The sequence below is a fragment of the Pan paniscus genome, chromosome 20 (assembly GCF_029289425.2).
Source record: "Pan paniscus chromosome 20, NHGRI_mPanPan1-v2.0_pri, whole genome shotgun sequence".
NCBI classification, from domain to species: Eukaryota; Metazoa; Chordata; class Mammalia; order Primates; family Hominidae; genus Pan; species Pan paniscus.
In genome coordinates, this window is record NC_073269.2 from 63,095,572 (window position 1) to 63,112,225 (window position 16,654).

The 16,654-nt window shown below is 44.1% G+C and overlaps 1 protein-coding gene across 27 annotated transcripts in view; it reads right to left on the reverse strand.

Moving 5' to 3' along the window:
* Positions 1-16,654, reverse strand: part of LOC100987733 (paternally-expressed gene 3 protein) — a 69,853-nt gene that overhangs the window by 38,030 nt on the left and 15,169 nt on the right. For 7 of the 27 annotated variants that reach the window (XM_003809875.5, XM_008962224.4, XM_055104351.2 and 4 more), the window contains 7 exons: positions 15,389-15,554; positions 14,718-14,807; positions 13,881-13,964; positions 12,781-12,884; positions 9,728-9,830; positions 8,874-8,966; positions 1,293-8,707 (listed from right to left, as the gene is read on the reverse strand). In XM_003809875.5, coding sequence (XP_003809923.3) covers positions 4,809-8,707; positions 8,874-8,966; positions 9,728-9,830; positions 12,781-12,884; positions 13,881-13,964; positions 14,718-14,807; positions 15,389-15,404 — 4,389 coding nt within the window. In that variant the 5' untranslated portion in view covers positions 15,405-15,554 and the 3' untranslated portion in view covers positions 1,293-4,808. Of the gene's footprint in view, positions 1-1,292; positions 8,708-8,873; positions 8,967-9,727; positions 9,831-12,780; positions 12,885-13,880; positions 13,965-14,717; positions 14,808-15,388; positions 15,869-16,654 lie in introns of those variants that run through there. The other 20 variants (XM_055104350.2, XM_008962220.4, XM_008962222.4 and 17 more) reach the window with 5 other exon arrangements.

Consider the following 16,654-nt stretch of genomic DNA (forward strand, 5'->3'; position numbering starts at 1 on the left):
CAGACTCCACAAGGCACTGGGGTGGATGAGGCACCAGGAACCAGGATTCCCTATGGCTTTATGGCCTATTTCCTTCTAGGCCTGTTTGTTCACAAGTATACCCAGCCCCAACCCATATGACCACCTAGGTAGCCCTCACTCTGAGTCTGACTGGACACGGTGAACCTATGGGCATCAATCAACTGACACCAGGGAGAGGTCAAGTCTAACAGAATAAGCATAGCAGTAGGGAAGTTAGTTACCCCTTCAACTGGGTTGTGGGGTGGAGGAAGGAATTGCCCAAGAGTATAAGGATTGGTCAAACAACCCCTAATGACACCCACTTCATTCCCTTCCTTTACAGCCTCTTGTAACACATTATTTAGGAAATCCATCCTTAAAAAGTCCCAACCCTCCCACCCTGACCTATGCTGATGCCCCTTGTCACAGAATGACCATGGAAGCTGTGACCAAATAGTCAGATGCCACAAGATATAAAGTTCTAAGAACATGAAAGAATGCAGGACTCTGTCAAATCCTAGTTAGAATTAGTGGCAAGTACACTTTTATATCTTAAGAACAAAATCCAATCATGTGACATGAAGGATATTAGACAGGCATGAAGTACACAATCATCTCCTCCTCCGACTTATGGAATCAGGGACACAGCAGCCGCAAATTGGGTATGGTGCTATCCACTGTGGTCGCCAACAGGGTTCCAGTTAGCAAGCTGGTTGAAAAGCTCTGATCATTATGGAATCACAGGCATGTTTAAAAATTACTCTCAGGGATGACAATCTGCTGAATTGCATGGGATGTTTCTGGTGGGGAAGTCAGGTTAAAGTATGGTTAATGAACTTGGGGGAAAAAACAGTACAGAGATGACCCACTCAGGATAATTACCTTTTAACCTCAGGCAAGAGTCAGGAATAAACACTTGAGATTCTATAACATAGTATCAACACTTTTATGTTAAGGGTTTATTATTGTCTGTGATTTTTTATGTTTGAGACAATCTCACATTTCCAATTAAAAATGCCCACTCAAGTAACTAAGATGTACTTGCGGTCATTATCAACTTTAAAAAAATTGTTGGAACATATGTTTTAGTTTCATAAGGGCAGTTACAAATGTGAAATCAAACAGTATTTAAAAATCCCTTAGAAGTAATTGTTGAAATACATAATACTTAAAAATAGAGTAAGATTTGCAAACCAAACTTTTTAGGCTAAAGGAGGAACTAAGCTTTTGGATTTATAACTCTAACAAAATAACATATTTAAAGCCCCAAAAACAAAACAGACAGAGAAATATTTATTTTTAACTTTATTTTTATTGTTGACACTATTACAGATAGAATGACCACAACCATATTAACAAACCAAAAACCTGTGCACAGAAACAAGATGAAGAAAATATATCAAGATGTTAACCACACTCTTTGGATGGTGAAAACATGGGTGAGTTTCTCTTCTACATTTCTGTAACTTCAAAGTTTCTATAATGAACACATTTCATATATAATGGAAATATATGTAGTAAAGGTGGACTACCAAAACACTAGAATGATGACCTTTCAAGGAAACCGAAACAAAATAACCATAATCCCACAACAACCACACAACTATTTCTTGTTTTCCATCTTTCTTCCCATCTTTGACATTTATGCATACTTATCACTAACACCCTAATAATCACAGACTAGTGCACAGATCAAGATGTTAACAGTTAATTGTTGTTGGGTGTTGGGAATATGTGTGAATTTTCTTTACTGAATTTCCAAAGTTTTGTATGAGTATGTATTATATTTGTAATGGAAAATACATACATAAAATTTATTACCAAAACACCAAAGATTATTTAAGGAATTTGAGACAAAATATTTAACCAAATTCCCACAATGACAACACTATTTTAGTTATTTTCCACATCTTTTCATTTAAGACTTTATGCACACATATTTAACACTGTTATCACAAGCGTGTGCACTGAAACAAGATAGAGGAAACAGATCAAGATGTTAGCAGTAGTTGTTGGGTGTTGGGAATATAGGTAATTTTTTTAAATAATTTACTTTATTTTCTAATTTTTCCTCTGGGTATGTATTATGCACACCAATGGAGACATACATAATACACTGTTATCAGGACATTATTATAGGGAACATTTGAAAAAATTAAAGTGAAAGTATTTAACCATAATTCCACAAAGGTAACGTAACAGCTATTTTGAATATACATTTTGACACAGTTATAATCATAAACCTGTGCACAGAAACAAGAATGAACAAGATAGAGGAGAGTATATGTCTTTGGATGGTGGGGATATGATTTTTTTTCCTCCACTTTTCTGTATTTTCCAAGTGTGTGATAATGAGTTCAAATTATGTTCACAATGAAAATGTGATCATAAACTTTTTAGTAACACTACCATAAAGAACATTCAAGAAATTTAAGAAAATAATGCTCAACTATAAGCCTACAACAACAACACCACAACAGCTTTTGACTATAAGCATATATATTTTTAAACAGTTATAACTGTAGTATAAATATACTTTCGTGTCCTGCTTTCTCCACTTAATGTTCTGTAAATATATTTCCACGTTGCTGCATAACTCGTGATTATCATTTTTAAACAGTTGCATTAAGTGTCCACAGATAGGTTTAAACAATCATTCTCTTGTTTACCATTTGTTACTACCTTTTCACTAGCTGAAGGTTGGAACGGACACCCTGACTTACAGCAAGTTGCTTTCCGAAAAGGGGCTACCACTGCCAACAATGTTAACACCAAGTAATGTACCCACAAAGTTCACCCCGACATCAACACTGATTCTCGTTTCAAGAGTCCTTTTCCCATGTAGTAAACCTCACTGCCCCTCAGCTTTCCTGATGTCCGTTCCAACCTCAGGCCTTCCTATGCAGCCAGCCCTCACCTACACCATACCATCAAAAACTCCTTTTCCAAACTGCTCAGGACACCCCACTCAATTCATTCTCAGAAACCTGGCCTTCTACAGTTCTTGCCTCTGGTGTTTTCTTCTGTCTGTCTCCTCTCCCCTACTAGATCTGGTGATATATTAGGACTCCCTTCTTTGACTCACTCATTTCTGCTTCTTGCTCTCAGCTCTACAATCTTCCTAAACTTTGACACTCCCTGCATCTTTGACATACTTTCAAGCCCTAATCCTGCAGATCCAGAAGAGTAAGATTCAGACACATTTCCCCCAGTGGGTACTTTAATTTTGCTTGTTCAAATGATCTACACTTACATTTTGCAAATCTTTTTTTTTTAATTTTTTAAATTTTATATTTTTTTTCCAGCCAACTCAAGGCCAAAAAAAATTTCTTAATATAGTTATTATGCGAGGGGAGGGGAAGCAAAGGAGCACAGGTAGTCCACAGAATAGGACACAAGAAACCTCAAGCTGTGAGGTCAATTTGTAATTAAAAGAATACTAAGATTAGATGAACACAACACTCAGAAATACTCTAGGAGAGCTGAAAAAGAAGGAACAGATGTTAACAAAACAAATTAAGGCTGCTGGGGAACCTGAGTCCATGTTAAGCTTGGGTTGACTGTAAAGAATTTTTTTTTTTTTTAATGCAAGTTAGACATGGAGTTAGAGGGTCAGATAAATAACGAAGAGAATTAAGTTAGCGATAGAAAGATCTAAGGATACTAGCTCCTGGGCACCTAGGGTGCAAACTGACTTGTGGCAGCATAAGCTGATGCTGCACAGGGGACCCAAGCCATGTTGCTACTTGTCACTTAAGGCAGGAAGCGCACAAAGGAAGTGATGAAAGGTTATTAGCCTGCAACATTATTTACAGCATGAGAGCCTCTCCTACGGTTCTCAACCTTCATTAGGCACTACTGTGATCTAGTGATGGTTGTAACCCATTCTTTAAAGGCAAAGATGTAAGATTTACAGGGAAAAGCTTCGGGTTTTATCAATTCACTATCATCAAACACATATTGAGTTGGTTAAAAAAAAAAAAACCCCAGAACACAATGAGAACCACTTCAACAAACATAACATGTGGCAACCAATCAATCTGGGTCACAAAAAGCCAATCCGTATATTGTAAAGCCTTACAGAGTATTAGGTTCCAAAGTGTTGGTGCAGATGAAATGGCTGCAGAAAGAAGCTAAAGTACTTATCTTTTCAAACAGTAAGGAGTAAAAGCCATGTTATCTATCATGCCTACAGCTTCACAAGACTATTTAAGGGTAAGAAACAAAACAATTACTCAAAAAGATATTGACAGGGTTCAAATAATGCACAATAAATCTTTCTCAGGATCTAAGACACTTAAAAATATAATCAAATTTGTTGCTCTCTTCCTCCTCCAAAAAAAAAAAAATCAAAGAATACCAGGTAAGGTACCTCTGCAGAGTAAACTGTAACTGTATATCATATTAAATCCAAATATATGTGATCACTGTTCTGTCATAATTTGCTATTTTATATACACCTCATGAAACACTATATATACGTTACACAAGTGTCATTTACAGTTGATTTGGGCAAACTTTGTAGTCTGGAATACTCATAGGGTTTTCTCAATCTGATTACTTGGAAAGGTAAGATGTGTGCTATGGCTTTCCCACATGCAGACACTGACATCTGAAGGGGAAAGCTTAAGACTGTGGAATCTGCACATTCGGTCTCTTTTCAATCTGAGTTTAGAGATGTTAAGTCAGGTGTGTAACACACTAAGGTTAAGTCTCCTACTGACATTATCATGGATTGGTTTGAATTCTCTGTGGTTTGGTAAGGGTCAAGTCCTAGGTGAAGGTTTTCTAACCTTTACCCCATGCCCTCAGCCAGTGTGGGTATTCTGGTGTCTGGCGAGGGACAGGCGGTCATTGAAGAGCTGCCCACAGACGTCACATTTGAAGTACTTCTCATCAGCTTGATTGGCACCACCTGTGCTGGTGCTGGCACGTTCGATGTAGCCTGAGCACTCCCCAAAGGCATTTGCAGGCTCAAATATGATCATGCTGGCATGAGTTTTCAGGTGTTCACCGAATGCTGTGCTGGAAGTGAAGGTTTCTGTGCATTCATGGCAGTCATAGTATGGTTCTTCTACCTGAATCTCTTGATCTTCACCTTCTTCTGGGTCTTCAATTCCCACACCGTCAGGCTCGTCGGCATCTCCCTCTGGCTCTTCAGCTTTTCCCTCTGGCTCTTCAGCTCTTTCTTCTGGGTCTTCAATACCTGCACCATCTGGCTCATCAGCATCCCCATTTGGCTGCTCGGCCTCTCCATTTGGCTGTCCAGCCTCTCCAATGGGCTCTGCAGCCTCTCCATCTGGCCCTTCAGCCTCTCCGTTTGGCTCAGCAGCCTCCACTTCTGGCTCAGCAGCCTCCACTTCTGGCTCGGCAGCCTCCACTTCTGGCTCAGCAGCCTCTACGTTTGAGCCCTGAATCCTCAGAACTACTTGTGGAACATGGACATTGGCTTCAACTTCCTGGGCTGCTGCTGCTGCAGCTGCTGCTGCTTCATCTTCTTCTTCTTCTTCCAGATGAAGCTCCTTATGTTTAGTGAGGACTGTGCTATGAATAAAGGACTTACCACAATCCTTGCATTCATAGAATGGTATAGCTCCTTTGAGGGGCTCAGTAAGAAATGAGGTGTGAGTATAGGAGGACCCGTACACATAGGGCTCATTCTTATGAACAGTTACGTGATCTGCAAGTTCTGCTGGGTTGATGAAAGATTCTCCACAGACTGCACATTCAAAGAGTCTCTCTTCGGTCTGACTTCTCTGAAACTCAGTGAGGGCTAAGCCTGGAATGATAGCTTCCTCAGCCATCTGGCTCTGCTCCAGTAAATCATCTTCCCTATGAAGTCTCATATGCTCATTAAGGGCAGAGCTATGAATGAAGCCTTGTCCACACAAAAGGCATCGAATGGCTGACCCAGCAAGAGCAGGATTCCTCTCTGCAGCACGATTCCTCCGTGGCTTCATGGGCAAGAGGGCAATAAAACCATCATCACACCCCTTCATGGAATACAACTGGTCTTGTTCATGGATTCTCTGATGCTCGAAAAGGAATGAGCTATGAATAAAAGATTCCCCACACTTTGGACATTCATACAGCTGCTCTCCAGTGTAATCTCTCTGATACTCGCTGATGGAATGGGTGTGAATTACAGAATGTGTGTACTCCCGACTGTCAACCAGGCACTTCCTGCTGTGGACTTTCTGATGGTCTGTGAGGTCTGTGAGATCCACAAAGCCCAGGCCACAGTCCTCACATTCATAGATTTTGTCATCAGGGTCATCCTTCTGAGGGTCTTCCATGTCTGAGCCTTGAATGACAGGGTCTTCAATTGTCTCCTGACCATGGGTCTCCTCGCTGTGGGTCTCCTCCCCATCAGTATTCTCGCCTTGAGACTCCTCGCCATGAGACTTCTCTTGGTCATAGATTTTCTGGTTTGTGTTGAGGTCTTCGCTGGTAGCAAAAAATTGTCTGAACTCCTTACATTTGTTCCACGCTTGCTCTTTAGCATACTGCTCTTGGGCGTAACTTGTTTGAGGGTCAGTAGGGGCCAAGCTGCGAATGACAGACCATTCATAGTTTCTGCTTCCAGAGGGCTTCTCTCTATCATGAATCTTCTGGTGCTCAGTGAGGTCAGAGCTATGAGCAAAGCACTCCCCACACTCCTGACATTCATAGAGCATCCCTCGAGGGCGAAATGTTTGTTCACCAAAAGGCAGAGAGTGAATTACAGAGGTCTCATTGCTCCTATGCTCAATGTATTTCTTTTTAGCACGAGCCTTCTGGTATTCACGGACATTTGAGCTGGGAACAGAGAATTCGCCATCCTTCTTAAACTCACCAGATCCCTCTCCAGGAACACTTTTCTGAGGTTTGGCACGGGATACACTCTGTATGACAGAGTCTTCATAGTTGCGATTCTTACTGCCCCCTTCACAAGGGTTCTCTCTGGCAGGAATCTTCTGTCGCTTATCATTAAGGTCTGAGATATAGATGGAGGATTCTCCCTTCTCATTAGATTCCACCAATTCATTTCCATTGTGACTTCTTGGAGGTTTGGAAGCCACTAAGCTATGGATAACAGACCTACTGTATTCCCTTCCTTCAGAGGTGTTCCCTCCAGCACGAACTCTCTGATGGTTGATAGCATCGAAGCTCTGAATGGTAGACTCTGCCATTACTTTTGGTTTACTGGGCCCTGCTACACTGTGACTTTTCTGAGCTTCCACAGAGGCTAAGCTATGAATAACAGACCTCTCATATGATTTTGCCTCATAGACATTTTCCTTAGTGGGAATCTTCTGGTTTTCATAGGGGTTAGAGCTAATGGTGAACGCCTTTTCGTCCTCATCACTTTCAAGAGGTCTTGTTATAGTATGACTCTTCTGAGATTCAGTGAATGGCCCACTATGAATGACAGATTTCTCATACCCTCTGCCTTCAAAGAGGTTCTTTCGAGAATGAATTTTCTGATGCTCACTGAGCTCTGAGCTTTGCATGAAGGCATCCCGGCCATCTGTAAAGTCATAGAGCTTCTCCTTATTGTAAGTTTTCTGACGCTTTTTAAGGGACTGACCAGGAATAAAGGTTTCCTCACACACTTTACCCTTGTTTTCAAATGGGTTCCCTCTAGTATGGATTTTCTGATGTTCTTTCAGGGATGAGCTATGAAGGAAAGTCTCCCCACACACCTTACATTCGTACATTTTCTCTTTACCATACATTTTCTGAAACTCATTAAGGGCTGGGCTGGGCCTAAAGGTTTCCCCACGCTCACGTTCACGTTCATGTTCACGCTCATTATCTTTGTCATCCCCAAAGTGGATTTTCTGGTGCTCAATCAGGGCAGAACTATGAAGGAAGGTTTCCTTACACACCCTGCACTCGTAGAATTTGTCTTTGCCATATATTTTCTGAAGCTCGCTAAAGGTGGGGCTAGGCATGAAGGCTTCCTCACATTCCTGATTCTTACATTCCACAAGATAACCTCTAGCATGAATCTTCCGATGTTCAGCCAAGGCGGCACTCTTATTGAAGGTCTCTCCACAGTCCTTACATTCAAAACGTTTCCCTCCAACCTGACTTTTCTGAACTTCACTGACAGCCACACTGTGAATAAAGGACTCACCATACTCATAGAGGTTCTCTCTAGTATGCATGATCTGGTGCTCAACAAATTCTGAGATGACACTGAACGACCTCCCACACTCATCACATACATATGGCATTGCCCCAAAATCAATTGGCTGTGACTCGGTAAAGGAGGGGGAGCTGAGGCTGCTCAGGCTGCTCATGCTCATGGCTTTTCTCATCTCACTACCACATTCAAAGGGCTTCTTCCTGGGACAGGCTTTTTGATCGTGAATCGAGCCCTTCCCATCTGTGTCAAAATGATAGCGCCTCTTTCTTTCAAGAACTCTCTTTCTGGAAACAAGGGTTGAATTAAACCTAAAGCCTCCCCTAAATGCATTCCCTTCATAAACCCGCTGCTGGATCACTGACTCCCTCTTGTTCAATGAAATGTCCTTCCAGTTATCATCTGACATTCTGGGGAATCTCTGTGACCGGTCGCTTGACTCCCTTGCTCTTCCCGATTTGGAACTGCGTGACACATCCTTGATGAATTTTTCCATTATCACTCCGTGGGAAGATTCATCTTCACAAATCCCCCGCCGGTGGGTTGATTTTTTGGCTTCAGGCATAGTTTTTAGACCTGGAAAGAAACCCCAAATGTAAATACTCCCTAGTCCCCATAAGAAGGACAGTGGGACTTGGAGGGGTGCACCCTTCTGTGATGTTTAGGAATGCAAAGTGTAGAAGTTCCTTGATAGCATCTCACTGGTTGTGTGGCTCCTCTGTGGGATGTGCCTCCTGCTTACCTCGACTGGTGCTTGGGTAGGCACTTCTCTTGGATCTTGATGAGTGGCCCTGCGTCATGTGGGAGTGGCCATCGTCTTCAGCAAGCTGCACTCCTGGTCACAAGGACAATATGATGCCTCAAATTCAAGTTGAGGACCAAGATTCATCACCATAAATTGATCTTCATCTTTCACTGAGCCACTAAATATGAGGTGGCCCACATCTGATTCCTTGGATGTCAGAAGACATTTGCTGTCTCATTTCCCGACTATCTATTCCCTAATCCATTCTAATCTACATGTAATTCTTCTGACTCCACTCAGAAATGTGTACAAAGACCCCACATGTCCCTGAAATCAGTGCATTGTCTTTTAGTCTTCACCTTCTTGTAACCACTTTTTAAGTCCTCTTTTCCACTGGCCTTCTTCCTCTTACCTCGCGACTGCTCTTCCTCCACCCAGTCCCTTGAGGCCCCATGGCCTTACAGACCTGCAGCACAGCCAACTGCCCACTACCAACTTGGGCTAGATGTCTTCCAGGAAAGTCCACATGGGAACTCAGGATCCCATCCTGAATGTCTACTTAAAAACCTCCAGTGCTACCACTCTGGAAAAAAGTATCAACTCTTGTGGCAAGAAGCATCTCCCTGCTTGTCCCCACCCTGTACAATGTATCTTTACCCAAAGCCAGAGGCATTTCTTAAAAACACAAATTTTATCATTTACTCCCTCATTTGAAATCTTTCAAAGATTTCTTATTACCCTTGAAGTCCAAATATATTAATGTGGACTCTAACATCCAGCTTAAAAAGGAGCAAGATGACAAAATGCTCCAATGACTGGACTGGGAGTGACTGAGAGAAGCAGCTGCTTACCGAGGGAGAGCAGCTTCCTGTAGTTTTCCATGTTGTCCTGGATTGTGTTGTGAGGTTTCCTGTCCTCAGCGAGGTCCACCACATTTTGGTATGATTCAGCATCCTAAAACAGCAAACACAGACCTCTCAATGGAGTCTGTCCCCACCGATGTTCAAAGACAGAATAACGCTGGCGACATGGGAGTTACATATATGAAGTTATATAGGAAGTGCTCACGGTATTGGGGTTCTGAGTGATCCAAGTCAAGTGTTACTAGGGACCTACGTCGTACCTACCTTGGTGCTACACTCTGAGGCAGATCCCAAAGACGCATGACACATATTCCTTGCCCTCATGCAGCTTATAATTTGGTTGGAGAGAAAAGACTCATGAAACAATTAGAGAACAATAAACAATAAATTGGGGTACAGATAGTAAGTGCTAAACGGGTTTTGTAGAGGGACAGTTCAGGGTGGGCCTGAACAGTGTGCAAAGGTTTGTGGAGGGCAGGTGGGGCCTTAAGTGGTGGGTGAGATTATGACACATATAGAAAGGGATTGGTGGGAAAACTTAGACTAAATATCAAACAGGCACGGAATACTCAGGAAACAGAAAGAAGACACACACATTCAGGAAGACATCTGGTCAGGATGTGACTTAAACCTCCCTCCCGGTTTCTCCATGGCATAGCATGGCTACATTGAGGGAGTCTCCAGTTCGCACAATTCCCAAATCACCCAGGAATAACTGTAAGCCCTGAAGGCATTTTTATAATTGCCTTTTCTGTCTTAATGGATATTTACCTAAAAAGGAATTTTAAAATTCCTCACATTACTGAGGAGAACCTTCTACCAGGATTCTAAAGGACCTTTGCTTATTGCCAGAGGGCTGACTAGAACTGTTTTCAGGGAGTCATGGTCCCAGGAAGAATGGCACTGAGGCTGGAGAGAGACTTGAGGAGGGAGATGGTGCTGTGGGAAGCCCACAGGCTTTGGAGCTGGACAGAGATCTGGGTCAAAGGAGGATTGCACCAATTATGAGCTATGCAGCCTTGGGAACGGAAGTCTTTTTGAACCTTTCTTTCAGGTTCTTCACCTGTAAAATGGGGAGAAGAGTATCTATCTGCTTTACAATACTGTGGGTGAGGATTTTCTGCAGTGTGATGTCTTGCTTAAATATTAAGAAAATTATGTAAAGGAAATACAAATGTCTTGATATTAAATCTACCATAGTTCTATTGCTGGGAAGAGGAATGGAGCAACATGAAAAATGTAGCAAAAAAAAGAGGACTTGCTGAATAAGCAAAGACAAAGAGGTACGGGTATCTGGGTTTAAGAGGGAAGCCTTATCCATGCACTGCCTGTGTCCTGCCACAAAAAAGCAGAAACAACAACAAAAACTAAGTAGGGCAAGGAAACACAGCAGAGCTTCACAGATAAAATTCTTTTTTCACATGAAAGAAAAAGCACGCTTTGATTGAAAATTAAAATCTAGGCCAGTGGGCAGCCCTAAATTGGTTGTTCGCTTTGTGTTTGTAATCAACAATGACATCTTAATGCATACAAACTGCAATCAAGTTCAATGGAAGAGATGCTGTTCTGAAAACAATGCTAGTATGGCTCAATGTAGTTTTCACAACATGATCTATACATGTGAACAATTAAGAAATTTACACATGAAGCTAAAAGATGAGAGAATTTTCTGTTGTGTACACCTTCAAAATGTAATTTGTGTCATTTGCTGCTGGTGTTACCACCATACTGAGTCAGTAGGAATCAGTAGCTTCCAGACTTTTAATTATGCAGACATGGGGCTCGGATGCCAATTCTTCACACATTGTCAAGGAAGGGCATTTAAAAAGCAAAACAAGACAAAGCCCAACTACCAGGACACCAGTGGCCAGGCCCACACATGCCTCCAGCCTTCTTCCTATATCCCAGCCACCTGGCCCTTGGTTTGGTTCCTATCCCACAACTTTAGCTGAGCTCTCCCTAATGCCTGGGGTCCCCTCCCCCAACACCTGACCCGGCGTGCTCCTGGCTCTAAATGGCAACTGTTAATGCCTCCAAGACATTTCCCTTCAATCCAAATCAAGGCCCTTGTTACAATTTCTTGTTAACTCTCTATTTTTCCTTGAGGACACTGAGAATGATGAGCAGTTATATACAACATTTGTGTCAATACTTATTTGTGCAACTGTCAAAAGCTTCTCAGGGCAGGGCCCCTCTCTGTGTTGCTCACTGCTGTGCCCCCCAGGGCCTAGGCCTGCTTTCTGACATGGGATGGGTACTGATATGTGAAGGAAAGGAAGGCTCAGCCCAATGGCTTCTCCCTTCTTTGAGTCCAGTCAGTGCTGGGGTCCTCCTCCACACTCCACCATGTATAAGTGACCCCTCTCCTCCTTCCTAAAAAACAAGCTCAAGTTCCACATTTTTTTTCCCTTCATGAATCTCCCTGGCACATGCTGCCTCTTAAACCACAACTGCCATAATTGTTAACATTTAACGGTGTGCCTACCATGTGCCAGGTACTTTATGTATGTGTGTGAGTGACTTTTCACAGCAGCCCTGGGAGCAATCACCATATTCATTTTACAGATGAGGAAACTTAAATTCAGCTTATGAGTAAATGGCCCAAGGCCACACAGCTAGCAAGTGGCAGAGCCAGGCTTTAAACCCAGCTCCTGTCAGCTCCAGAGCCTTTGTGCTCCCTGGCCAGTCTACTCTGCAGACCCACAGCTTTCCTGGCTCCCTCCTGAGGACCAGAAACATCTCCAGAGTCACTCTGCTTCCCTGGCCCTGTAGGGAACGGCCAATGTGACCAACCTACCAAGTGACACACATGCTGAGAGGGCAGGAGCTCCTCTGACCCCACATGAACGACACAGAAACAGCCAGCAGCAACCTGGGCTACTTGTCACCTAAGGGATGGGCCTGGGCTCCTCCTGGAGTGCTGGGACTCTCACCCCAGCTGGACTCTAGGGGGCAGATAAACACATCATCTGGGGAAAGAAAGGCGTCTCTGCCATGAAATGAAGATGGCCTTTCTAGAAAGAGAGGAAACCTGAGCATACCTGAGATCGGGACTCATAAGCCCTGGAGTCCCTGTCGTCATCTCTGTCCATTTCAAAGCTTGTTTTCGCCACCACAGGAAGGGAAAGATCCCGCTGAGGCATCCCTGGGAAGAAAAAAGGCATCAACAAGAAGCAGGGCCCAGTCCATCCTGCAGGTCCCAGGTTTGTCCCACTCAACTATGAAGCCAGCTGGGGTGTGAGTGTATGAGAGCAAGTGCCTTTCTCTTCTCTGCATTCTGTGGCAGCCTCTGAGGAGTCCCATAAAACCAGTGGCCCTACAACAACCCAGACCCAGGGCAGGGCCAGGGGCCCTGCCTCATCCTTCTGCTCCCAGTCTCGGAGGTGGTTCAGATTGTGCCCAAGCTGTGTGGGTCCAGGTACAGTGCCCACTAGCCTCATCCTTTGGGCACAATCTCTGGGTCTCCCCAGCTGCAATGTGTGACAGGGAGATGGCATCAGAGACCGTCCCACAGGGTCATGGCTCTGAACAATGCCTAATGTGTTGTGAACCGTCACTAAATGTCACTCACTCCTGATATCCTTCTCCTGATCAATTTTAGGGTGCCCTGCTGCCCACAGCAGTGTTCTCCAAGTCCAGGAAGAAGAGGAAATGATTTCCAGCAGTATGGACACCAACAATACACTGGTGTGATGATTGATTCCCTTCCAAATCTCAGGCCTGGTGCTCAGATGTGGCACTTCCCTAACACTGCAGGAAGTCATGGCAGACATTCCTAGTTAACAATATTGTTACAATGTGTTTTTCATTCTCGCCTTCTGCCTATGGCACTTCATACTAGTTTTCAATTTTTGCAGTGGCATAGTCTTTCATACAGAAACTTCCAGTTTTTTTTTTTAATGCACCAGCTTAAGAATACTGAGCAAATAGTTTAGGTGGCAACAGGTCTATGTGGTGAAACCTGTGCTGGTGGTACCGAGTGGAACTTCAAAAATACGAGCCTTGGACTAAACTTTTGGGGAAGCGGAATATACTCCAAATGGAGCAGCAGAAACTTCGAGGCCCTGGCACTTTCCCCTTGAACCTGTGCACAGCACATGCTCTATATCTCCTACTGGGAAAGAAAGTGGTTAAGACTCACTGCTTCTTGGGTTCCTGGTGTGGGACCAGCGGTCTCGTGGCTCCATGTCTCTGCTTCTGCCCCTCCGGTCCCAGTCCCGGTCACCTAAGCAGGTGAGACATTCCAGTGGTTAACAAAGCTCTTCGACACACCTGTTTTCCCTGCATGTGCACAAACACCCCTCTGGAAAGAGATGCTACCCTCTTCCCCAAGGAGATGGATCCAAAACAGAGAGCTCCAGGTTCCCAGGCTCATCTGGCCCCTTCTTTATCATATACCCGCAACATGGTTTCTGCAGGCTTTGCCCAAGTGGGGCTTGCTTCCAAGCAAGTTCCAAAGCTCAGTCCAGTAGCTAACCCCCACTTCAGACTCTTTGCTGGCTTCCCAGTTCCTAAGGGGCTGAGTCCACATTCAGGAGAATGGACTGCAGACCCTCTACTGTCTGGCAGCCGATCTTAAAGTACATGTTATTCTACTACAAAAAAAAACAAAACCCAAGAAAACAACACACACACCCTCCCTGAAAGCAGTGCTCCCTATAAAAGCTCACTGAAGCATCTTTAATGAACCTTCCTGAGGAGGCTGGGGGTACAGCTGGAAGCAGCCTGTTGCAAATTCCAAATAGCTTTATATACTTTATCGTTGAATAAAACGGTATTAAGTATTTAAGGTGTCTGTTTAGATATAAAAATGTCTCATTATGACATCAATTAATTTACCCTCTCCTCAGATCTCTGAGTGAAGCTGACCACTCGGGGATGGCGGGTCATCTTCATGGAGGCCCCAACCCACTGTGTCTCCATCTGGAAGCATCTGGCAGCGCCTGCCCATGGGTGACCAGTGGGGATGGGTACTCACCACTGAAAGAATGGACTGAGTGAGGTGGTGAGGACTCTCTTCTGTTCCGGGTCATGTCGTCGTCGCTGGTCACGTCACTGTTGTTGTCGTCTAAGAGGACACCGGTCGCCAAGTTACCATCTCTGGCCCACATTCTCACAATAGTTCCCCCCAATCCCTGAGCCGCATCTCCCTGTCACAGACACACATGGTTGGAATGACCTGATCTTGACATTTCTGAGCTCAAAACCCTTCAGTGGCTTCCAACCACTCCTGACATACTAAAAACTGGGTGGGGGGAGCATGGTGGCTGTGACCACCCCGACCTCACCCCCAGACACAAACAGCCAGAAGGCAACCTCCTAGCACACCACACCAAAAGGCAGGAGCCATAGGAGGTTTTCTCCCTTCTACAGAAGTGTCTCCTTTCCCTCTCCTGACTCAGGATGGTGGTTCTGCACTAGGGAGGTTTTGGCGACCAGGGGATACCTGGGCATGTGTGGAGACACTTTTGGTGGTCACACCCAGAAAATCATGATGCAGCTCAATATCCCACAGTACACAGGACATCCCCACTGCTGCCCAGGACAGAGAGTGATCCAGTCCAGACCATGTCAGAAGTGTGGAGGCTGAGAGCCCCAGGGAACACCTGAGGCCTGCACTGACCTCCAACACCCCGTGGAGACTCTCACCTTCTGGTTGGTACATCTCCTTGTAATTCTCCAGCAGAGTGACGAGCTTCTCACAGTTCTCTGGCTTTTTTGCTCGCACCCAAGGCTTGAGCTTTTCAGGGATGATGGTCAGGTACTGCTCAAGGACCAAGAGCTCGATGATCTCCTCCTTGGTGTGAGTCTCCGGCTGCAACCAATCGAGGCAGAGGTTTCGGAGTTTGATCAGGGTCTTCCGAGGCCCAACAAATTCCACATAGATTAGGTTCCGAAACCTCTGATGAAAAAACTCAGAGTCAGTTGGACCTTCTCCTATGATGACATCCGGCTCCTTAGTCAAGTCACTGTCTAGCTCATACAGATTTGGGGCCCAGGACTTCTTAGGTTTGGTGGCAGACAAGTGCTTTGGAGGCAGCATTTCTCTAAGTAAAATTTTCACTGGAGGAACCAAACATGAGTCAACAGGAAAGACGCGGCAGCCTGTGACCGTCAGTACTCAGGGACCTGTAGATCGTAAGGAGATATACACATGTCCCAGAAGTTGAAGACCAGGCAGCAGTGGAGGCCACCTTACCAGAGGCATCGACAATGCTTTTGGGATATGGGAGTCCCCAGTAAATAGGCAAACAACCGCACAAAGTTGGCCTCAGCACAGCAGTTACAAGCATGACCCCTGGGCTTCACAGAGACCTACTTAAGGAGTTAGCTCGGCTACTAACTTGGGCTAACTTGGGACTGTGGGCAACTTGTCTAATGCCCTAGAAGTCTCTCTGTAATCTGAGAGATGAGAATAACAGCACCTCCATCCCTTTCAGAATTGTGAAGCTTAAATAAACTAAGATACCTAAAAAGACTTAACTGCCCAATGCAAGGCACAAGAGAAATGTTCAAGGCCCTAGCCAGTACTAAAATCAGATGTCAGCATGTTTATTAGCAAAAATGAAAAGGGGAAGTAGGAGTTGGGGCAAATCCTCCCCTAACATTTCTTCCCTTAACACAATTATTAAAACACAGTATACAACATGTAAAAAATGGAAGACCACTCGAAAATATTAAAAGTACTCAACTCTAGGTAATATGACATTATTCCCTCAGACAGTGAGAAGTGACCATTGAGCCTCTTGATGCTACTGCACGTTCTTTTGCCTTCATCAATCTTGACAAAGGTCTAATCTGTCTAAAAGAACCGGCTTTCTGTTTTGACATTCCTTTCTTACTGTTTCTTTACCTAGTTCATTTATTTCCTTCTCTTTATTTTATTATCTGCCCCCTTCCATTTTTTAAACTTTT